Source organism: Charadrius vociferus, unplaced genomic scaffold, assembly GCF_000708025.1.
Source record: "Charadrius vociferus isolate BGI_N301 unplaced genomic scaffold, ASM70802v2 scaffold269, whole genome shotgun sequence".
Taxonomy (NCBI): Eukaryota; Metazoa; Chordata; class Aves; order Charadriiformes; family Charadriidae; genus Charadrius; species Charadrius vociferus.
This window is the reverse complement of record NW_009660184.1, coordinates 1,373,873-1,399,124: the sequence shown is the minus strand read 5'-3', so window position 1 is coordinate 1,399,124 and position 25,252 is coordinate 1,373,873. Positions and strand designations below refer to the sequence as shown.

Genomic DNA, 25,252 nt, shown 5'->3' with positions numbered 1-25,252 from the left:
AGGCTATAATCAAACAATCCTATTTCTCTTTGACTCTTACGTAAGAGCATGAGTCGTCTGACTTACTTTCATATATGATTCACTATGTCCTTGCAGATCCTTCTCTTAAGGACTTTTACTTAACCATACTCTGCTGTTCTCCATGCTTCATTTTTGTAGCTAATTGTTCTTAAGTACTAAGTGTTGCTTACTGAATGACACCCTTCTTCTCCCTTCACTACTACTCCAGTTTCCCAAGGCTGCTTTGGATATAATCCTGTTTTCCAGTGCACTTGTCCCTCCTAACTTTGTTTCCTACAAATTTAAAAATGATATTTTGTGTTCTAGGTCTCTCTACTCCTGCCACAAATGAAAATATTGAATGGAAGTGAGCCTATGCAAAGCATATGAATAATAAATATGAATAATAATAAAATGGCACAGTCAGACACAAGATCCCATTATCTCTTCTTTGTTATTGTATGAGAATTAGGAATGGATTATTCTTTGTGGCTTCTTATTTCTGTCACCACTAATCATTCTGCAGATATTCTGCAAGTCATACAATCTTAAGTCACTAGGCTGTCTTGTTTTTACTGTGGGAATCCTTGTAATCTGCTCCCTTAGTGTCTGCCTTCTGTTCATTCACATACTCTAGAATACATCATTGGCAAAGTATGCATGCTTTATAGATTACTTGCATGTTATAGACCATAAAATTGAAAAGTTACTAATAATTATCAAGTATATTAAATACTAAAATGACATTAGTTACCCAGGAATAGGCTTTTTTTGAGAGATTCTACTAGGAGGTTGTGGGGGCAGTGGTGGTGGGGTTGGCTTAGTTTGTGGAAGAGCTGGTTGCTGTTTAGATTGCTGGTTCAAAGCTTCTATAATGCTGGCTGTCTTTGCCACTGGAGGCGGTGGTGCTGGAGAAAGCACATCTGTAGAAGAAAGTTAGACAGTGAAATGGAATTAAATTTCTATTTACCTTTTTTTTTTCTTGGGTTCTCACCCACAGGTTGTCCTGTTACAGGATTTACCCCCATCCAAGAAAAACGTAATCAACTTAAACAGAAAGCAATCCTTCCACTGGATGGAGGACCTCTTTGGAAAGAGGTTTACCTTTTGTTTCATGTAGTTAAGGTCAAAGAGCTCACAAGTACTTCAATTCATTCAAGCATTAAAGTACAAGCAAAGAAAATTCTTTCCAAAGTCAGTCACATACTTGAAAACAGTAGATCAGGATGTATTTAATAATAAGTTCTAATATTGTTTGCTCAATCAAGGCTTTCAGTTTGTGTTTTATGGAAAGTAATTCAGTGAATAATATCTCAGAAATTTTATTTAGACATATGCCTTTTCTTAAAATCCTGTTACAATTAACATCTAACTTTACATTAGGTTTAGCAATTAATTAAAATCTCTATTGAATTCTTGAAACCACCACCACAACAGGTGGCAATGTATTAAAACATCTTTTTCCATTCTTATGGTCTGCAAGAATCAAGCACAATGTGGCGACATAGCCCCAGGCCTACATGTAACACTCATCTTTGCAACTAGTGAGAAATGCAGCATTGAAACTATATATAAAAGTGAAGACCTCTTTAGCTTTAGTAATAGATAGTATTTCCTGTTAACCCTGCACTACACCATACAGTCCTCACTGGAACATCAGAGAAGACAGTTCATACAAAGTTACTGGATGGGAACGATAGGCCAAAGCTACAGTCACCAAAAGAGGAAGTATGAGTTGTGGAAATGGAAAAATAAGCCAACTATGATTAGATATAGCAGAAGGGAAAACAGGGGAGAGTGGAAACATACTTGTAGATGTTACACGCAATGGCGGCACAGGGGGATGAATAGCTGGTGGATCTGATGAAGACCTCTGCCTGCTTATACTTTCCACTCCTAAAGAATTTGTCTTCCACATTGCATTAGATGAAGAAATTGTCTGAATACCACTGCCAAGAACTGAAGGCTGAACTAAAAAGAGAGGAAAATACTGTATTATTATTATTGCTTACCCTAAGCACAAAGTGTTAATATTCACACCCGTGCTTTTAAAAATGGTGCAGCTAGACCACTATATTCAGCAACAGGAACCACTGCCATCCTGCTGGAACGCCAGAGTAGCAATCAGAGTCTGGTGTAAAAAATTACATAGAAGTTTCTGGGTGAAGTCTTACTAACACTTCACCTAAGTAAAATTCGTCTCCAATCATTACTTTAAAATATGTCAACCCTTGAAAAAGCAGAAACTTCTCAACAAGAAGACGGAAAGCAAGTCTTGGGCCTTCTTTAATCCCTCACTGATAGCTGTAATTGTCTCAGGTACTGCAAGAAAAGGACCTCACTCTTGTATGAGTATGACCAGACATTCCTGACTCAAAGTGAAACATCAGTTTTGACTTGAAATTGACATTAAACTGCAATTCTGAATTAAACCCAAACAAAAAACTATAATAACTAGTTATGAAACAGTTACAAAGCACAACTTCTTTGGAGCCTCCAAAATGACTCCATTCTGAGGCTGAAGAGCTGCTTCCCCATTTCATAAAAACACACTACAGGTTTTTTTCATAAAGCCAACATTTTGCACACATAATGCCACTTCTCCCTACTCAGCACATGAGCATCATATTAAGAAAAGATGAAACAGAGTAAGGTATGAATAAATACTAGGTTGCAGGGAAAAGCATAAAAGGCTCAGAAGACTTGGAGAACATCCTAAACCTAAGAGGATAAAGGAGTCATAATACACCATAAGCGTAACAACAACATCATCAGCAATCAACAAGAAGCTAAGATCGATGATACTATTACAGCTTTTAACTAAGAATATAAAACAATCGGCTAATACATTGCTAGAGTAAAGAATAGGAGCTAATAATCTAAGCCAGGCAGCATGCTTTCTTGGCGTGAGTTGCACTATACTGGTGCCAAGAAGTCTGGGGTTGGGAATGAAATTAAAATGACACTCTTTGAAAAGTGTCATTTAACCAAGGGCAAACAGCGGGTAAAATAGTACGGCTGGCCATGGTTAAAATAATATCAAAGGGTAAACCAGTCTTCTTAACTATACATTTGTATTACTAACTTAGAGATAGAATCTAACAGTTAAACAGACTATGCAAGCTCCTTGAGTGAATTTTCCTGTTGGGTAGGGGAAACATTCCTTTCCATCAAGTAAAAAATTGTCTAGATATTAAGCTTAAACTTCATGGAAAAATGTTAGATGAAAGGAATTCCACCTTGGTTAAGCTTTATACGCTGCCAAACTTCCCCCAGTCTCACGCTACCCTTTTGAAGTAACCCAATACCATGCTGTTCTATTGTTCTCAGTTTTTCTGCCCCCAAAATAACGTGTTTGAATCTGACTTTTATGCTGCAGCCATTCCTGTGAGACCAATAACTGACTATTCGTATTACACAGATATTTGATTTGCCACCTCAGACAGAATCCCTGGTGTATGGAGTCTTGCATTCTGACCTCCGCGCAGTGCTCCCAAAGGCAAAGACACTCACATGTCTATAACATTCCCTACTCGTATCTCCCCTTAGAGTCTGAATTACAGCACGAGAGAAAATTATATGTTTACATAGTAATTTTTCTTGAATTGAACTTTACATAAATTTAGCATCCATGAAAGCTGCTGGACTAATAAAGGTATTAAAGCAATGAAACACACCACGTGTACTGTACAAAGACGACCTATACAGATTTCTCTACACTTCTTTAGTATGATCCAAAGAGATTATATATAAAGATAAGAATTAAGTTCATAGCATCAGCTTTAATGGTAGATTTTGCAAGTACACAACCCTTCTGAACCAGGATGAGACATGTACATTTTACATTGTTCTGCGGATCGGGGTATAACCAGTAATTGGCAGTTACATTTTCGGTTAGCTACCAGTTCTCCACGTCATGACACACTTTTATTTCGACAACCTTGAAGCCTCTATTTATTAAGAGAAGACTTTGCAAGGTTAAAATCTCTCATGTTCTGCATACACTCTCCATTCTCTCAGGTCTTAAACAATTTTCTACAGCAGCCAAATGCTATTGAATTTGTACGTTTAAATTGAACTCTGACAATGACATCTTCAAGAAACAGAAGCATGAAAAGATGGAATACAACAAGGAAAAAAAAATTGCTGAACTAAACTGACTGCAGCCCCCCTTTTAATAAATTGTTTAATTCTACTGAGGTTTACTTCAAGTATATAAAATGAAGTAATCAATACATTGTTCCAATACTTACCTGTGCAAAATAACTGTAAAAGAAAACCTAAAACTGTAATAATGAAAAAAAAAATGTTAAGATACCATTCTTCTTACAATGATATTTTCTGGTGTTAGTACCTTTGCCGATATTCCTTGGAGGTAGAGGAGGCGCACTACTTGTAACAGGTACTGCAGGCTGAATGGGAGGTGGACTGCCACTGAGTATTGCTCCATATGTTTCATTCTGCAGTATACTTGGCATAAATCCTCTTTGCTTATCCTTAGCAATGTTAGCTGCATCTCTTGCCAAGGATGCTACATTAGGCTGAAGCTGGTTTGATCCAAGTTGATAGAAGCTGACAGGCCTGTCCTCTCTCCGATTGGGACTGGGTTGCTTAAACACAATAACAAAAGTACTCACTGATACCACATTAGTTGTACTAATTTTTATTTACTAGTTGACAGAAAGTTATTACTTTCTAGAAAGAAAAAACGGCTTCTAAAATGCATTTTTGTTGCTTTTAATATATATACTAAACCCAGCCTACATTCCACCCTTTTCAAGACAAGTAACAACAACAACAAAAATTATTAAATTTCAAAACAATTATCATTTTCTCATTTTCTCCTGTAGTATACTCCTATAGGATAATACTTTATTGTTATATACACAGGACTATACTTCTATAGGTAGTCAATATAGATATTCAGACTGGATCAAGTAAAGTTTCCCCGTACCAAAATACCAGGCAATATTTTCAAAAGTAAATAAACAATTGAAGATCCTAAACGTCATCTGAAGTTCAGCAGTGCTAGACCCCAAACAGATGATCATGATCTCAAAAACTGGACACAATTGCATCTAAGCATTCTACCTGCAGCTCAGCTTACAACAAATTAGGAGCCAAAACTTGTCATGAACTCTTTTTAGCTCACTAATATCGCTGGACAAATTAAGGAGATTACTTCAATTGGCAGCTGAGATGGAACATTGCTCATCCCATGCACACTATCAAATGAAATCTAATTAGTTGTCTTTGAGATTTACAGCAAGTCATCTGCTTGCTATGCACACTTAGCGTTATTTTTCCTGTTTCAACAGCAAACATAGTAATTATTGTGATCAAATGATAATTAAAATAGATGGAGTTATAAATTCATGTGGCTAGTACACGAATGGTTTGTAACAATCCACAGCTCAGAAAGCATAAATATGCCTTTAGAAATAGTGTTAGATAAACACGTCGCTGACGTACTGTCTGTATGAAATTAAAATAACCATTTATAATAATAGTATTTAGGCAGAATAAAGATTTACACCAACAGTATCACAAATAAGCAATCGATTTTCCTCTGAAAATATTCAGTGCTTAGTCTGGACTGATCACTTAGGGCCTTTAGACATTTTATAGCATAGCATTATAGTTCAAAAATTTATTAGAATGATGTACGTGACACATTAATCTCTACCTTTACTTTGGCTTAGTAGCCTCACTCCTCGCTGGCTGACAGCTTCTATTCCCTGACCTTTCCACTGTCCTGGTTCCGGTGTTTGTTTCAGCCCACACTTGCTTCTGCTTTCTAAACCAGCAGAAAATTATTTTTTTGTTTTGCTGATTTAGCTTTTCACTGGTTTACCAAACTGAAACAGCTCAATACAGGGAAAAATGTGTGCCAGAATGGAGGCAAAAGATGAGGTAGGACCAGGCAGCTGAGGTGTGGAACAGCAGCAGAAAGCAGTTGATTGTCTTAGTCGTCTTTTAGGTTAGAGTCTCTTTTATATGAAAAATTCGGGACTAAAAGAACTCCAATTTCAGACATGGCCTTTTCTGACAAAGGTTACAAAATCTATTCAATTGCTTTACCAACGAGAGAGACAAGCCCAATAGCTTTACATTTATAAACAGAATTCTGATGTGATCCTAAGCAACAGCAGTACTCACCACTGCATTCAATGTAGTCACAGACACTAGCCTGTGATTAAGAGTCCTTAATCTCCTTTCAAAAGTCCCCATAGTATAAGCCTACTAATAGTGGGCAGTGAAGTAGCAGTTTCATTACTTCAGCCTCATTGCTGAGTAGCAGATAACTTCCTATACGACCTGGAGCTCAGGGACTAGCCAAAAAGAGAACACTCAACTGCAGAAGGCAACTGGCAACAATGAAGGGAGGGAGAGAAAAAACAGATCAAAAATACGAGTTTAGAGTGTCCCTGAAAGGGATTTGCTAGATATCTAGTTGTAAAGTACCCAAAAGGTTTTACAGCTTGAAAAAAATAAATGTCTAAAACATAACAAAGTTTCAAGCTGCTTTATCAAAAAAGCTCATCGTTCCTGCTGTTATTATCTGCACGGTGATACAATATATAGGAATACATAAATACTGGGGTATAATATGAAAGCGCACCCAGAAGAACAGGACTTAGAAGCTCACAGATTCCAGATTCTTGCAGAGATACCAAAATTTCAAGAAAAATCTTAAGAAAATCTTAAGGTAGCAACTGAGTTCTGAAAGGCATGGCTTGTGACATATTATTTGCTCTTTGTTGCTAACTCTAGTTCAAGTCGAGACCCAGAGGTAATAGCTACCTTGGACTAAAGAGACAGGACATAGGGAAAAGAATTCCATGCAGACAAGATCTTGCAAAAATGGTACTTTCCAACAGAGGAAACTTATTGATCTCAAAACTGATCTCCAAAACATTAAGCCAATTGAACGGTCTGATGACCTAGCATTTTTAAAGATATTCTGTGAAGATAAAGAAAACGAACCTATGACTGTCAGGTTTTAATATTTCTGAAAAAGAAAAAGCCAAGACACAAGATTTGGTTTTACGTTATTAATTAAGTATTAGCAATTCATGCCCTAGCTTAGATGGGGGACTTTGCAAGAGAAGTATTAAAATGCTAAAACTTGTAGAAAGAAAAAAGTCAAATTTCATTATCCAGAAGAGAAAGAGTTTTTTGTTAGGTACTTTCAAGAGAAAAAAAGGTTGTGCTAACATCCGAAGATTAACTAATATAAAGCCTATTGTGTATTCCTTGCACTTTATCAAGGAAGCAGAAAAGACATAAGCAACTGTAACACCGCACACACAAAAAGAACAAAAACAGGTGTTCAATATTTATACAGAATACTTCAAATTATGAAAGTTTCCAAATGTCATTAGTATTCAGAAGCCTATACGTCATTTCAAATTACTTGTCCAACACATCCAAGCCATATTTAAGTGTTATTCAGGTACCAAAACATGGTAGTTTGTTCCCTGTCTGTAGGTTTGGGTGCTTAAATACTTTTTGAAATTGGTCCCCAGATTGGGAAATTAACTTTTGAAAATGCAACGAAGTTCCTACACTACTGAAATACTTTGTAATACTTGTAATATGATCATCCTTTGAGATATTCAAAACCCATCTGGACATGGTCCTGGGCAATTGTCTCCAGGTGACCCTGCTATAGCAGGGCGGGTTGGACCAGATGACCTCCAAAGGTCCCTTCCAGCCTCAACCATTCTGTGACTCTGGACCCAAGAGCGCAACACCGCCACCAGAAATTTCAGGTACGAAAAGGGAGAAAAACAAAAACATTTTTACATAAAGATTCAGAATAAAGACCTTACTCTGCTGTTAATGGATGTGGCTTATTTAATGCACGAGTTTAGTTCCACTGAAGACAATGCATAAACTGTTCCAAAATTAAAGCCATCAACTGGATCTGTTTCACAAACATGAGGTACCTCTCTTTGTAAAGGCAATTTTCCTATCTCATGTTGGTTCTGCTTCCCAATCAGCAGATATAAATAAACGGCCATATGTTTTATACCTTATATTGAAGAGGAAAAAGATGACAAACTATAATTTAAGGAACTAAAATTTAACCTACTACATTTTACTACAGAACCTTATTTCACAGTGTCTTCATACCTATAGTAAAAAGTGGCGTTACTGAAATCACTATGAACATAATGCTTACACAGATACGTGTACAGAAAAATAATAACCTATTGATACAAACCTGCAGCTTTTCATCGACATCATCATCACTTTCATCAAGATCTTCATGGAGTAACCGCCATTCATATTCTACATGAACATGAGAATTAAATCTTCCAGACAGTGCTTGAGTAAGCTAAGGAAAAAAAGATGACTGTTGATATTTATGTTATGTGCAGTAGTTATTTTAAAACAACGTATTTAAAAACAAAGAAAAAACACATATAGAAGGAACCTTGATTTCTAACTACAAATATTACTTTTATTTTAAAAACAGATTTCAGTAAACTGGAAAGTTACTGCACTGGGACAAGTTTAAAGAGTTAAGCTCTGTGACCAAACACAACACAAACAAATCAAAAGCAACTAGGCTTTACATTAACCATTGTAGGTCCATTCTCCAGTGTAGGTCATTCTCCATTTTATGATATAAAGCATTACATCCTATTTTCTTTGATTTAGAAATTCCAAGTCAAAGAAATCAACCGTGATGGCAGTTGGTTGATTTTTTGTTTTAAATCAGACTCACTTATGAAGAAGCCTTGACTCCACTAATCCATTTTTCTTGCTTACTAAAAGTAGCAATGGTAGCCAACTTCTCTTTATAGAATCACAAAATGGTTTGGACCATCTAGTCCACCCCCGCTGCCATGGGCGGGGACAGCTTTCACTAGATCAGGTTGTTCAAAGTCCCATCCAACCTGACATGGAGCACTTCCAGTGATGGGGCATCCACAACTTCTCTGGGCAACAAGAAAATGGCATACATCCATGGCCTTCACCCGTAAGAAGTAATTTAGTGATCAGATTTCAATCGGATGTCAGACACTTGTGGATCTGGGACTAATAGCTCAAACAGAATCATCCCCTGGCCTCAAGAAGTTTAGCATTTCCAAAGCATCTAAACAGAAAGATAATTTTCTTCTCAAAAGCATATAACTATTCCTAAGCATACAACTATTCTGTCTGGAATGTATCTGTTGAATGTTCAACTGTAACCTGTTAAATATCCAGATGTGATTCTGCTTATAAATGCACAAACACACAGAAAGATGCAACACTTACCAACTCTTCACAGTGAGTATGTTTTAATAGTTTAGCTATATCAAACTAGACCAACACACTCTAAAATTCATCTCTTGCCTTCATATGGAATGATAGCCATGAAATGGCAGGGTATAACTCAGCAACAAGATACCAGTTGAAAATCTTGGTACTTACTTATCTAAACTTGTTTAAAACGCAAGTGTAATGTATAAGTCAATTTTAAACTGGAAATAAACAGTGAATATTTTTTTTTATAATGAAGATTATGTTCACAGAATCATGATAAACAATTGAGCAGAAAATACACTTATTCCACCTTCACTGTTTCTTATCTGAAGCAGTGACAAACATGAAATTGAAGTACACATTACCCTTTTACCTATTTCAATAGAAGCCTTCCCTCTCAGCAGCAGTTTGAGGCACTCAACGTTGTCCGTCAGACAGCAGTAATGCAGGGCTGTACTACCTTTACATGTTTGCTTATCTAGATTGCCACTAATGGAGTACAAGAAAGAAGAAAAAAGCTGATTAAACTTAGTTGCTACCTTGTATTAATAAACCTCTCTCATTGCAAGATTTTCAAATTATAAAATTATATTTGAAAATACTAGAATTAGATTTAGTATTTGTATTCATTTAGTATTTGTATTATTTGACACAAAAGCAGTACCAATAACATTCAAACAGCTTTCCATACACCTACCTGTTCTGCACTAAAAAGTCAACTATATGAAGGGATGTTCGGTCAACTGACCTAACAGCAAGGTGAAGTGCTGTTTCGTCTTGCTCCTAAGAATAAAATAAAAGAACACGTTTGTTTCTTCTAATCTACAGAGAAGCAGAAATTTTATTAAGACATAAATTAGATCAATTAAAACATTTCAAAATATTCAGACATGGCTACCATTAAAACATCTCTTGTGAAGACTTTTATTGCTTCCCTTTTGTTCCTTTAAAGTAAACAAACGGGTTGAAAACAAATAGATTATCAAATGATATAATGTTTAATGTTTTAATACATTTAAAGTATGATGGTATTTGTAAACAATTTTAGGTTAAACTGTTAAATATCCTCTCGTTAAATTACATCATCAAAAGGACAAGTGTTCAGAACTATTTCGAATAAGAAAAAATAGTCTATTTTAATTAATGAAAGCATATTGCACTTATAACAATTTGTCTAATAAAATTTACAACACTTACATGGCCATTAGCCAATGGAATTTTTTCTGTGAGATCCACACCGTCAGCATATACTTGGACTAATCCAAGAATGTCTCTTGATTTGACTGCTTCACAAAGAGCATGTAATTTAGCTGCATTGTCAGCGTGCTTTTTCCTTGCATATTTTCTCTCAATATACTTGGCAGTAATATAATCTTTTCTTGCATTCCTGAAATTGAATATAATTTACGTCTATAATTTCTAGCAGAACATACACATTAGAATTTCCATAAATACATGCAAGTCATTTGAAATAAAATCTGGGAAAGACTATTTCTCATTCATTATGATAATTTTTCTTTTAAATATGCATGTAAGACATGCAGTCTCGTATTTCCAGTATGAAATGTAGCTGCAGAAGATGTACCAAATACCCAACACGAAGAGACCTATTGCCTTCTGAACTACGGTATGAAGTTGAGATCAAGATTACCCTATGTACAGAAGATAGATCAAAGCTGTTGATACCCAACTAACAAATGACGACTACTCTTCCCACCACAACAAGACAGAAGCCTGCACGTCTCCCAAAGGCATAACTCCTTACCAGCTCTTGGGATGTACACATTGCACGGAAGACATTTAGCAAAGCCATACGTTATATCATCTAGATACTATATAATGGGCAAAAAGAAAAAAAATATGCAAATAATAATATATTGAATCAATGGATAGCTCTTCTTCCTAAAGCATATGACAGTATTCCTTCAAAGTTTTTAAAAAGCGTTTGTCTTCAGGTTCTCATTTCATTTAAAAAAACCCAAATTTGATATGTAGATGTTATCAAACTAAAATATTTTTTAAATAGAATTTTTAGAAGGTTTCTTTTACTATTGGTTTAGCATTCTGTAAAATTATTCATTTTAATTATTAATATTCTATTGTTGATAGTGGTTGTAAGAAATTACTTAAACTGTATGGTTTAACATTGGTTCTGTCAGATGGTGAAAGTGCAGATAATGTAAAATTGACTTCATCCAAATTCTTCTGGGTTTGTTTCTGCATCGTTTACTAGCTCTTTTATGGTGGAGTAGTATCCAGCCAAGTAGGCAGCTGTCCTTGCTGTCTCTCTGCCATCATAATTCAGTGTTTTCCAGGAATTCAATTAAGTGTTCTGTCTTTATTCCACATAGTTACGGGCTTACGGCCGAGGTGTAGTTTCTAAACACTAGGTGTTCAGTATCTTCTAGGTAAAATGTGAGCTTATTCCAATTTCTATTTTGTGTATAAATAGCACAAAATTAATAGCTTTGTTTTTAACCCCTACCCTTGTGTGTCTTTAAAATTCCCAACAAGTCAGGGTTAATTTGTTTCTATCCCACAAATCATGATTCAGAGAGCTTCCTTACTATAAGGGAATGTACAGTGAGATAAAGTTCAATAAAACAGACATGCAAAGCATTAGGAAAAAAAAGTTTACTCCTTGGCTGCAAGGCTATATATAAGACATTATACATCTTCCATGGTCTGCTGGTGCAAACCATAATGGCGCAACCCATTAGCAATATTAAATTAAATGCCTGCCTTTTTCAGAAGTAGAGGCCCTTTACTTACATATCACTGCTTGGATTAGGTTTGACCATCTCATCAAGTGGCAGACAGAATTCCATAATCTCATTAAAACCAGCATTCCCAATATTCTTTGCAAGCTGTTAAAAAAAACATAATAATCCACCACTCACTTAATAAACATGTTCAGTTATGGGCCATGCACATACTAGTGGGAGGACAAGGGAAAATGGGATTTGGGACTTTTTGTTTCTGATTCCTAGTTCTGTTACTATGTCAGTGAACATGAACAGATTAGGTACCTTTTCGGATGTCAGTTTTTAGCTTTGATTTAATACACAAATAAGTAATCCATCAAGAATAATTCATCAAGACACCAGTTTGCACAATAAATTCAAAATACTTTGTGCTGGGTAAGAACACACATATGAACTGCGACAGAGCAGCTGATATGTGGTAACTTCTTTGTGTAGCAAAGCCAGATACATTGTCTTCCTTTGAGGATTAAAGTTCTCTTCTAAAATAATGCTAAATAATTAATGGATAAGTATTTGTGAAGTCCTTCAATTTTTAATCTGAGAGGTACATCTATATGTCAAAACAGCTGTGTTCTTTTAAAAAGCAACCAAGGGTAAAAAGACTTGGAAACAGAAAAAATATGAAGCCTCTACTAATTTGAATTTTAAGATCAGGCAAAGTTAACAGGAAGACACTATGTTCCAGGAGGTTCCCTTAAACCTGAAGAATTAAGCTTTCTTAAATGATGTTTATCCAGAGGCAACTTTCAAGACTGAAAAACATATCATTAAGGTGACAAATATACTTGTGTTGGAAGTATTTTTGAGTACTATTTTTAAGTTAATTAAAGCAATTTGATTACCAAAAGTTCAGATGTTCCCAGCACATCTAATGTAAGTGATTGCATTCTGGAATAGTGAACACCAAGTTCTCTATGGATTCCTGAGCATTCAATGCAAGTCAGAATTCCCAAATTTGTTGAAAGCCAGGTAGGATCTGAAACAGAAAGCACACAGAGAATTACAATTTATTCAGGTAATTATTTCGTTCTGGAAAATGCAGAATACAGAAATGAAATTCTGTAAAATAAGATTCCTATATGTGAATTATCATTTTTTTAATTTATGTCTTTACATTTACTCTATTGGGAAACACAAACCAGGAGTTTTTAAGGACGAAAGAAGTGAAGAGATTTTTTTTTTTTGTAAAGGACATTACTCTGCGGGGGAGCTGCTCAAACAATCCGGTTTGTCATTCTCCACATGGCTTTCAGGAATTGCATTTTCCCACCACCAGTATAATGGTGTCACATTCTCAATGGGGGGTATAGGTGCAGTTCAAACTGAAATGACAATGCCTACAGGGCTGGTTGTTTTTCTGTTGTGTTTTGTTCGGTTTTTTTATTTCAAGTAGGCTAAGTGAAGCAGCAGTGATTCTGAAGTATACACAAAGCACCACATTACAGTGGATTCACACTCAACTATTTCAAAGATACTAAGGCTCATCCCTCTCCTCTCAGTACCCTTGCTTGTCTTTTCTGCTGGTATTTTGCATTCTTGCTATAACATTCCCTCAACTTCCAGACAAATAATTAATTTCTGAAGATTAAGACAGCTTAGAAATTCATTTATTTGATAAAGGTTTGGTAGTAGCTATTTAGAATGTGCTTCTTTAAAGACAGCAGGATTGACTCTTCCCATAGTTTTATACAGTATCTATTGCTGGAAGTTACTATTGATTTATGAATTGCACACTACTTCAGATTGGATGTTTTCAGCTACAGTTTCGGACAAAAAAACCCTAAGTGCTGCAGTGCCTCTGTAACATAAAAGAACACAGGAAACAATAGGATTTAAAAAATAATTTAAAGAGGATTAAAGTAGAAAATCATCGATCAACAAAACCAACACTGCAAACCATAGTCAGCAGGTGCATTCTTTTCTAAATTAGCAGTCAGACATATTCCCTAGCTCACTCTCAAAGTCAAACACAAAAAGTGAAAAAAAAAGGAGAGGTGTATTAGGAAAATGCTTGAAGTACCTTACTGCTGTCCAGTTTTACCTAAATCTATAAAATATGGGCTAATAAATACGTTCAATTGATTTATATAAGCAAAAGTTACAATTAGCAAAATACACGGGAGAAAAATAAGCTTCTTAGTAACTTTTCTCCCAACTGACAATATGGATACAGCAAATCAATCTTACTAAAATAGCGCAATTAAATTGTTAGCATATTCTACTATGTGTAGAGATAAGGAGTAAAAGCGAAAGCATAAAACACCAGCTTAAATACTCTCATGAGACATAGAATTTTTACCAATTAGAAATATGCTTAATTGAGTCACCTTGTGCTCCACAGTCACAACACACATCATTTCCAGTCATCCTCTGGACTTCAGATATAATTTCTTTTGTCAGTTCCTGGACAATATTATTTTCTCCTGTGTTATCATCTCCTTTGAATGCATTATTTAAAGCTTCCTCTTTGCTGTTTTGTAGCACAGATGTCCATCTAAAATGGCAGTAATATTTTGCTATTAAATGTTTCGGCACTTCTAAAGTTCAAGGTAACGTCTCAGTAGAACACCAGTATCAAAAACAAAATTAGCAAAGTAACTCACATTTGACATTCCTGTTCATCCTCTGCTTGAAAGTGGTACGTTCTGTCATCTGCACAATAAATAATTCACATATTGATTAAAAAAAAAAAATAAAAAATTGAAAAACTGATTTTGCAGAATCTCTCAGAAAAATCTAAAATGTCTGACTCCTGAGGTTTCCAGTCTCATCACAGGAGTGTTGACAGGCAAAAAGTCTATGAGCAAGTTCCACTCTTACTACCTACAATTCATCTATGTTTACATAAGGTGGCTTGTTGCTTTTTAAACAGAAGCTGTTTTCTTCAGTGCTGTGCTGAGCTTCTACAGCACAAGGGAGAGCATCGTAATTTTTCCATGTTCTAGATGTAACCTCTGTAATCACAAGTCTAAAGTTCTGCTGCAGGGGGTGTATGAGTAAAATATAAACTCAAATATGGACTCTATCTGTGTACATAAGAACGACTTGAATTTTCCAAATAAGCTCTTAAAACCACAGTAATCAAAAATGGCAAAACAAATTCGCCAGACACAAAGTCCAAACTACAATCAGAATAAGTTTTTTCAATTAAATTAAGCCTAAAATTTTAAATTTACTACTACCTTAATAATTCTAAGAATTGTTACCATAACGTACCATGAAAGAAAAAAGCATAATCCATTTTAAGTTCATGAAACAAGTGAGATATGATACAGTTTGGTGATTAAGCTGGAGTTAAAATAGTTGATGAGAAGGACGGAGGTAAAGCTACTGGGAAGAAGATATTCTAGGCTGAAAATTCCTAAAGTTTGAAAAATATTCAGGCAAAAAGGTATTAAAATATCGTTTCAAACATGGAAAATATTAAGAGAGTGAGGATATATGAAAGGACAGAAAGTGCTAGATAAAGAATGAGAGATTGCTATCTTGCCATGATACAGAAATTTGCAGTTTTTAAGAAACAAGGAATGTTTTAAAACTCAATAATAATACAACGTGAAAAAGTGACGTGGAGAAGGCTATGAGGCTGGTTATGCCTTGTCATACATATGAATGGACAAATGATAATTTTGTGATAAGCTGATATTGGGCAAAATACGACACAGTAATCAACAAAGAAAGAAAGTGGAAATTAAACAGGAAAGACAACTTGCTTGGGCAGGAATGGAAAAGCTGTATATTGCACATATGAGTACTAGTCTATTAACATAAGCAGTATACCTTACATTTAGAAACAGAAAAGAAATTTATGCTCTGGCAAAGGAACAAATGAAGAATAGATTTATATTCTTCTCCCCAAATAATTTGAGATATATATTTTAGTAATGTATTTTTATTGAGTCCATAAATATAATCCTAAAATGTCCCAGTGAGAAAACAAAGGAAACATTCTACTATGCAGTTTCATATCATCCCATTCAGTTCCCAAAATTATTCAGTTTTGATATTTTTAATATGTGGACTCTCTATCTCACCATTGTTATGAGATAATAAAACTAAAAACTTTTTCAGTATTCTTTCAGTTACATAGCAACCACTAGGCTTAAATGTTAAGAAGTTTTGTCATGCTTTAAAATCTTCTTTTGATCTTGTACAAAAGTCATAACTTTACAAGATAATCAGCTATGACATTTTCAATATAAAGAGTGATGCCACAGGAAAAAAAGCTGCAGCAGAAAACGAAGAAGAAAGCTTTAAAAACAAGTGTTTTTCCCAAGAAACAGTTTCAGTTAGTTGCATTATACTAAAGTAACTGAAATGGTAAATTGTCATAAGAAGGGCATTTTATAAAGGGAAGCATTCTACAATTGCAAAAATGTTTAAGTGGACTATTGACATATCTACAGAAATAACGCAAAACCCTCTGATATTAGCGGCAAGTAAAAAGAGCTAAACAACAAACCTACGTGATATGAGGTCAAAACATTTTTTCTCCTCAGGGTTTGTTTTCACTTGGCAGGTTAACAGATTGAGCTTTGCTGGAGGTCGGTTAGCCTATTTGAAGATAAAGCATACACATTTTAGTATATTGATACTGATTGAGCCCTGCAGTCTGAAAACACAGGATAACATCCCACTGGCCAAAAAGACTTGACAAACAGCTGTTACTTTAATTTTTAAGATATCTAGATTTTTATTTATGTTTTCTTCTGCATCATGGTTTGTAAACTACATTTTCCTATATTTGGATATTTTGTTCACTGGTAACTGGATAGGAAGTAGAATTTTGAAAGGGGGGAGGGGTAAAAATCACTTTAATTATCACTACTTCCTTTAACCTGCCTCTCCTACAGACCTGGAGCAGGACCTAGAAAGACGTTATGTTTGCAACCTTGACTTGAGGAATGGTTTGCACTTGCTACAGTGGAGAACTAGTTTCACTCTTTTAGAATAATTAAATCAGAAAGCAGATTTAACTAGAGAGGGAATAGAGAGATTTAACCAGAGAAGCAATAACTCTAGACAATAATATCTGACAAAAAATAATTTGTTTAGGTCATTGGGAAAGTACTATTACAAAGATAGCAATATACGTAAACATATTACCACACGTTGTGTTTTAACAACTTTAATCTATCAAGTTGCTAAAACAAGATTTAATCATCTAAACAAGAGCTATTATCAAATGAAGCTGAACTATCACATAATGTAATTAACTTGCAATGAATCATAAGAAACACAGATCTTCTCAATCTCTTCTAAATTTATTGATGAAAACATTTCATTCAAAAAAGAAGGGTGAACAAGTCTGAAGAATACATATTTCTTTGAAAACATCTGATAAAACGATGTTGCTGGCCAATAAAAGAACAACATCATCATTATATCTGAAGACCAGTAAAAAAATCAAAACCATGGAGAAACAGAAGTGAAGTATTTCCTTTTTTTTCCCCCCTCCTCTTTAGGGGAGAAAAAAAAAAAAAGGAGCATGATGTCCTTGAAAAACAGCATGCTCATGCTTTGCCCAACATAAGCAGCAGACATAACAAAGTCATGCATGCTTTGTAACAAGAAACCTGCAGGTCACTTGCTAGGCAATGTAAAATAAATTGCACCCAAGAGAGGTTTTGGAGGCAGCAAGATGACAATTAATTGACAACCACATCGTATTCTCTGCCTAGTAAATAACTTTTCAAATTCCAGACATTCCTTTTAGCAGTAAAAGTGCATACAGTTTTCATTATTTTAGCTTATCCACAAGAGTTCTTTGTAACTAGAAGCATACGAGAAAACATTTGAAAATGCCAGCTCGGGCCCGTTTTCTTGGTTGTATTTAAATGTACATAATAACCATAGCACTAAAGTTTCCACTGCTTATATTTTTAATGTAACTGTTTGTCCAAGAAGTGTCCAGAAGCTGCCTAAAACAAGAATATAAAATAAAGCAAACAAAAATCAAAATATAAGTATTTGATAAAGAAGCCACTAGGTAACTCCTACACACTTTCTCACAGGCTCTATGAGAATGTAAAAAAATGCAAGGAAATTCCGGTTAAGGAAGAATCCACTTGCCCTGGGACGTTAGATCTGAAGCACATTCAGGACCTAACTAGTTTTCTGTAACTTACGAAATACGAAGCTATAAATGGATCCACTAAAATGCTTCAAAGAGGTCTGAAGGACCAATATACAAAGAACTCATCTCTCTTGGTAGGAGAATGCAGCATAAGAACTCTGTATCAGGATCCAAGAACCAAAAGAAATGACTGCAACAACCTAAAACACATCCTGAGCCAATGTGCTGATATTGGAATCCAAACATATTCCAAAGCCTTTAACTGAGGACCTCCTAACTTGAAGTCAGCATTAACAAGGGTGTTAAAAAACCCTGACACCTTTGCATGTGGCTGATATCATCACATTCATACTTCCATCCTGTAGCCAAGTAACAGCCTCTCCCCACCCACCTCCCCAACACATGCCCATTACTTGGCAGACAATGCGCTTCCATCACACGGTGGATACTGCTTTGGGAGAAGTTAGAGCCACAAGACAAAGGGAGACAAAGCTGTACAAATTCCTTAGCCACACTAGGCTCTAGGTGGATCCAGACATTTGGTAGGATTAGGAGACACTACAAGAAGAAAATGGTAACAAATGTGTAACTGCTATTACACTTTTTGTTTGAAACCTCTGAACTTCATGTTCCTCCTTGAGTCTCTGACTAGGCAATTAAATATCAGCCTACTACTGAATTTCTGGACACCCATGTTAACACACCAATCCCTGAAAAGATGTGCTGGCACCTTTCATGCCATACATGCAGACTTCAGCATCTACTCATGTTCTTTCCTGCAGAAACAGTAACCCTCCATCCACCAAAACTGACTTATAATCTGTTCTAGCAACAAACAGTAAGTATAAGAATCAAAAGGTTAGGCCTCTAAGACAATACTGAAGCATACTATGATACAGAGCTGATTTTTACAGACGGCATCAGCAAATGCGTCCACATACTTAACAGACTGGTTGGCTGATTTCATCATGCATTTTTTTCTGGATATCACAGTGATTTACTTAAGAATTGAAAGATTAAATCTGATTCTTTTGCCTTCAGAAGGTCCTGTTAATCATAATGGTAGATTAAAGTTTCCAGAAGTAAAGAAAGAACAACAAAAAAAGATTCCTTGATGAATATCTCATACTCCTTTTATGCAGACAACCAGCAAATTCCATTTAAGCTCTTTAAACACAAATCAACTTTGAGGAATTGAGGGTTCCTCAAATGTAAGTTTTTCCCTTGTGACTTCTTCATCCAGAAACCACTTAGGAATTCCTGTTTACATGGTTCAATCTGCTTCTATCATTGTTTTTTCATCCATGTGCATTAAACTGCAGTCAGGTAGATGTCAGAAAATATCCAACTGCTAATAATTACACAAAAAACCAGTGTCTGTTTTTCCATCAACCATTACCTTGCACGTTGCCCTATGAATGCTAATTTCTTTGAAGCTTTTAGTTGTCTAAAAGTATAATTTCTGTACATATGCAAATGCAGACACGTGTATTCAGTGTTACAGCTGAGTGACTGACAGAGAACAAACCATATTCTCCCCATCCATATCAGGAGAACACTTGGCAGGCAAGTTTAAGTCAGAATACAGCATCTGCAAGTGCCTGGAGATAGCTGTTTCAGAAACTAACTTAAAAAATAGTCCCTCATAAAGATAGACTACATGACCAAAGAACAGAAATCCATGAAGAATTTTTAGCCTTTAAAGGAAAAGCATTTATGAAATTGTATTTGATAAAGACAACAAAACTGTCAGCTAAATTTCTGAGAGATGGTTCATTTTGATGAACACCTGGGAAGAGAAAAATGACACATCATATTTTAAAGACCAGGAGATATCAACCCTGAGAAAGCTTGGAAATCAATGTTGTTGCTTCAGAAGTCTCAGAAGTCTTCAGAGCAGTCCAGAAAATTCTTAACAAACAGAAATCACTTCTACCCATTTCGATGTCTAAGAAACAAGTATAAATTTTTTACACAAAACTGCCATCAATAAGGAGAAAGTGAGCAAATAAGTAAAAATACTTTTTAGGAGTGTATTTTAAACCAAGAAAGTACTGTCTTAATTTTGTAATATAAAAAGATCAAGACCAAACCTGGGAAAACCACATACCTAAACTCACATTTAAGTATCTACCTCAGCAACTGATTTCCAGCTACAGCTCCGCTGATTTCAGTGGGAACTTAGTGCTTCTAAAAATGTTAGACCATCTGGTAGATAGCTTATAATATGAGAACAACAACAGTATCTCGATAGACTCAGTAACTGTACTTGCATGTTAAAGTTTTAAAATTCTGCTCCGCGAGTGAATTTTGTAGCCTCTGCCAACTCTGAGCTGCCCTAGCTACACTCCTACTGGTACCACTACAGCATGTCCAATGCCGAGCGCATTTACAGCACACGGAGACACCAGTATAGAAACACTAATAGACTCTTCTCTGACAAAGACGCACTCATATGCACTCAAATGAGAATAGGGATAAACTGGTGGACAATTCCAAAGCCAGGCCTGGCTTTGCACTCTTCCTTAACTCCTGATAGTCAATTCAGAAGGCAACAGCTTGTGGTTAGATGCACAAATGAGAGATTGATTCATTCTTGCTGCCAGGGTCAACTTGTAGTCATAGCAACAGGCATAACAGGATGAAGAACAGAACAGTTCATAAGAGAATCAAGAAACAGGACTGTTTATTAGAGCAAGAATGGGAATTACTGCCACTGAGTTGATTTTTGCCTTAAGAAACTTTTAAGAAAGTTTTGAGGAAGCAATATAAAAAGAGAAAAGTTACAGGAAAACAAAACCAGCTGAGTTCAAAGCCAAGTGCAAAAGGTCCAAAATATGAAAGTATAAAGTTTTAAAACTTTAAGCATAAATAGTAAAAGTTTGTTAATGTGTTTAAAATATTGGTAGCAAAGAAAGAGGGACTTTAACTCCCTATCTCTTGTCATTCTGGTAGAAATTGCCTTCAGAGTTGATTTTCCCCAACAGCTACTCCCCCAGGAAAGCTACCTTCATAACGGATTACCAGATAGCAGCAAGTCTGGGGGAGAGAAAAGATTCATTTTGTCTTGTAAATATAAAAAGTTGTATAACCAATATAGAAAAGATGGCTTAACGCCCTATCATGTCTTTCCAAAAAAACAAAGTTAGAATTTGCATTTTTAGATAGTCTGGTAAAATATGAACAGTTTACACAAACCGAGTCATTAAAAAAAGCTATTTTTTTCCCCATTAAGTCATGAGCATTAAAACAGTTGTATTTTTAGATACTGTGTATGTCTTGATATATTTCTGAAAGACTGCCTTAAAAAACCATATCCATCATATTCAAAACACTGCATCAAGATAATTCCAAATTATAAATATAGACCAGCATAGCTTGCCTTTTTGTATTAGCAACCATGTACATAAAATACTGTAAACAAATACTTACTGTACCATGGGAAATTGTAAGAAAACCATTTTTAACTGAGCATTTCCTTTTCTGCCACACTTTTCGGATTCTGGTTTAAAGGGGGGGGAAGAAAAAAAAAGTGTGACTCAGTTTTTAATGTATTTAATATTACATTGCTTCAGCTCTTAGGACCTAGCTTTTTTTCAGTAGAATCCAGCAGTACTTACCCATCACTTTTCTTGTACAAACTACCATTTCGTTCAGTGCCATGTTCCTTGTTTCCCTGAGGCTGATGTAAACTGTAAGCTGTACTCTGACGAATCTGAGAATCCTGAAATATACACAACAGGAATTTGTAATGCATTCCAGACTTTCAACCAAAATATCCCCCCTATTAGTGAGTTTCAGAGCCTTTCCTTCCTGCTCTAATCCTACAGGCCAAATGAAGCATGATTTTCCTCCTCAATGAGAGAGAACAAGATCCATTTCTTTTTTCCGAGGGCACAAACCCCATTTGAGAAGTCGCCTTTATCAGCACCTGCCAAAATCCTCTTTCTTGATTTTATTTAGCTTTACTATTAGCCTCAATATATGGGGGTTTTAACCCAAAAATTAATTGAGCAGTGGGCTTTCCAACTCATGCAAACACTGCAGTGTATAAACAGTAAAGATGATTATTACCTGCAATTCCTACTGCACCCTTCCATTGTAAAAAAATTGCATACATAAATTTGAAGAAGTGTTTTTCTTTGTGGAAACTGAGTCAAATTATTCTTGGAAAAGCAGCAGAGACCTCCTGGAAACATAATTCAGGAGGCATACAGGAAAACTCAAGAGTCATTTCCATAAAAAGAATAATTTAAACGAAAATATCTTGAACAAAGTAGAATTCTGGGACAGGAAGTGCCAAGGATTAACTAAACCCTTCTCGCTGCTCTGAGAACTACGCAGAGGCAGGACCCACTGCTGCAAGAGTTCAACTTCTTAAAAAATAAGAAGGTGATAATGAGGAATATAATGTGTCGTGATATATTAGCAGCATTAATGTGATGTGATGGACTTTTCAATGCATACAGTAACAATGACTAGTACTTACACTACTTGTTTTTTTTTTTTCTTTTCTACTATATTTGCTCTATGGTCATAATACATCTCTGTTATATGTGACAGATAATAGAAGTATAGCAAAGAAAAAACCCACAAACAAAGCAGTTCACTTAAATGAATATATGAGCTATTCTAACCAAAAACTTAAGAGCTATTAAGAAATAAACTTAATAATTTGATAAAAAAAAAAAAAATCTCTTTTGCTAGAAAGATGACATCCCGTGTCTCAGATGTACTAGGAGTACAATCACAAGATACATCATTTTGGGTTTTCAGAATGTACACCTGATGAAATAAGATATAGAGTGATCTAGAAAGTATGAATTAAGAAGATAGTTTCTCTCTAGCTACAATTAGCTTCATACACTATATTAGCCTAAGTCTAAGAGATCTCTGGATATAGGTAGGGGAAAAAGACCAACTAACACCAAGAACACACTTGGCCTGTGCTTCTCCCCAGAGAATGCCAGCTCAGATGGAATGCCGCTCCTTTACAAGCTCAAGCAGCACGCTCAGCTACCAAAGCTACTAATGCAGCCAAAGCTGTTCAGGATCTTCCTAAACAGCCGTGGCAACCCATGACAGGTCCAAAATATGATGGTAGGGACTGAACTACCACCTACACCCCTGTTCAGTGCACTTGGGACTCCACAACTGCAGGCTGCAGGATTTCAGGCTCATCCTGAATATAAGTGCTGGAGCTCAGTGGTCCTGAGAACCATGAGCTGAGCTCAAGAAAGGCTACAGCACTCCTTGGCGCTCCTTTTCAGCAGAAGCAACCCGTGCCCACTTCCCTGTCTCTCAGCTAGTGATCTAGGAAGCCATATCAGGTAGCTACAACATTCATCTGAGGCTTTTAAAGGCACTACAAAACCACCACTTTAATGTCTGTGCCTGTCAAAGCATCCCTTCAGATTTAAACCAGTCTGTTTATTGTTCCTCTCCAGCTTGTTTACACAGAATTCTTTGGTTTTGCACTCTGGCTGCCCAACATAAAAACAGAACAACGTTTAAAAAGAATTCTCATCACTGATTAAGAACCACTGCATGCATACATTTACTGGCTTCTGAAGAAAATCTAATCTGACACTGCCTGTTGTGTCCTACCCATGCCATGATCTCTGCCTGCCATTACTCAGTAAAGGAACTCCATTCCCAAGAACATTAGAGGCCTTACAGGAAATTAATTTCAGTTCTCCACATCCTCAATTATGTAAAGATTCCAGATGACCTCCAACACCTGCCCATAGCACTACTCAAGACCGTGCTGCTACTTTTTGTGGAATATTTTCTGCTGCATTTTGGCTACCTCCCTTCAGCTGTTGTTTACGCTCAGCTACTGTGTTTGGCCAAACTGGCAAGCCAGTAATACAAGCTTCCTGCCTTATTTCAATCAGAAAGGAAGCTGCTCTAGCTGACGTGTATTTCCACACATTCATTATTACGAAGCGTATCTTTAAAAAATTTATACTATTTCATGAAAGGGAGTTAAGGACAAGACAAGGATGATTTCAATTTTAGATCCCCGTTTCAGGCTGTGTCCAAATCAGGAGTGTCCAGCGTGATTGCCAGATGATGGTTTTCCACAGCTCTCTGACAAGTTTATGATTTTGATCTAGCTCCTAAAAGACGGGATGCCATACCACAAATCACCATCACAATTAACATCCTTCCGGGCAATTTCAGCATGCCTTTTCCACATGCAGGCTTCCCAAAGGATCTTCCCTTATTTCTGGTTCGCATATTGCACATAACAAGAGCACAAATCACATAAAATGGGGTCAGATCCAATGGCCTCGTCAGAGGAGCAGGAACAATGTACATTACCTACGGGAGGAAATGGATCACCGCAGGATATAGGACATACCTAGCACTGAGTATTGTCATTTTAAATACCTCTTGAACATAACGAGATCAGAACAGACTGAAGTACACAAGCCTAAGAAACTGAACTTTGCCCACTTTATCAGCTTTGAAATGCAGACAGGCATAGAAAAAAAAGGTCAGTCATTTCATTGCAGCATGTTTATAGTGAATCACTTCGCTGACCATAAAGAGGTTTGAAATGACTTCTTATAAAGACTCCCTGACTTCTAAATCAAGCTGAACAGCATAGCTAAAAATGAAAGAAACGTGAAAACACTATTCTGTAAAGATGGTCTGTGGCCACTGATAAGAGAGGTTCTACAAACCTATTTATCAGCCCCACTATCTGAACACAACAGAACTTTCCATACAAAATGCTTTAACTTATACATGGCAAATTTTGGCTAGCCATTCCACAGCTCCCATGGAACAGGATTTTACACTGTCCGGATCATTCCTGTGCGTAAAGCTGCCAAAAAGCCCTTACAGCTCTCCATGAGCCTGAGCTTCTCTTGCATTTACAGGATCATTGCCAAGAGGATGTTTCAGAGATCCATCTCTTATCTATTACAGCCCCACAGAGCCTCCAACAGATGTATCTGCCAGAACCCCCTGCAGGCAGCCTCTCCTATAGCAGAGCTACCATGATTTTTGTCAAGAAACACATAATTTATCCTATTTTGCAGTGGCCTAAATAGATTATAGATTTTATCAAAGATGCAGAAGAAGCAGAAGCAAATCTAAACATTACAGCAAGGCTACCTTCAGAGAGGACAAGGGAAAG

At 36.1% G+C, this 25,252-nt stretch overlaps 1 protein-coding gene across 1 annotated transcript in view; it reads right to left on the bottom strand.

The window, feature by feature from the left end:
- ASAP2 (ArfGAP with SH3 domain, ankyrin repeat and PH domain 2) overlaps nt 1–25,252 on the bottom strand; it is a 165,003-nt gene that overhangs the window by 8,763 nt on the left and 130,988 nt on the right. The window contains 15 exon segments of the mRNA XM_009893265.1: nt 755–923; nt 1,810–1,971; nt 4,355–4,610; nt 8,231–8,344; nt 9,274–9,333; nt 9,627–9,750; nt 9,959–10,044; nt 10,459–10,648; nt 12,034–12,128; nt 12,869–13,002; nt 14,354–14,520; nt 14,630–14,678; nt 16,493–16,580; nt 21,535–21,604; nt 21,723–21,826. Of these exon segments, the coding sequence (XP_009891567.1) occupies nt 755–923; nt 1,810–1,971; nt 4,355–4,610; nt 8,231–8,344; nt 9,274–9,333; nt 9,627–9,750; nt 9,959–10,044; nt 10,459–10,648; nt 12,034–12,128; nt 12,869–13,002; nt 14,354–14,520; nt 14,630–14,678; nt 16,493–16,580; nt 21,535–21,604; nt 21,723–21,826 (1,868 nt within the window).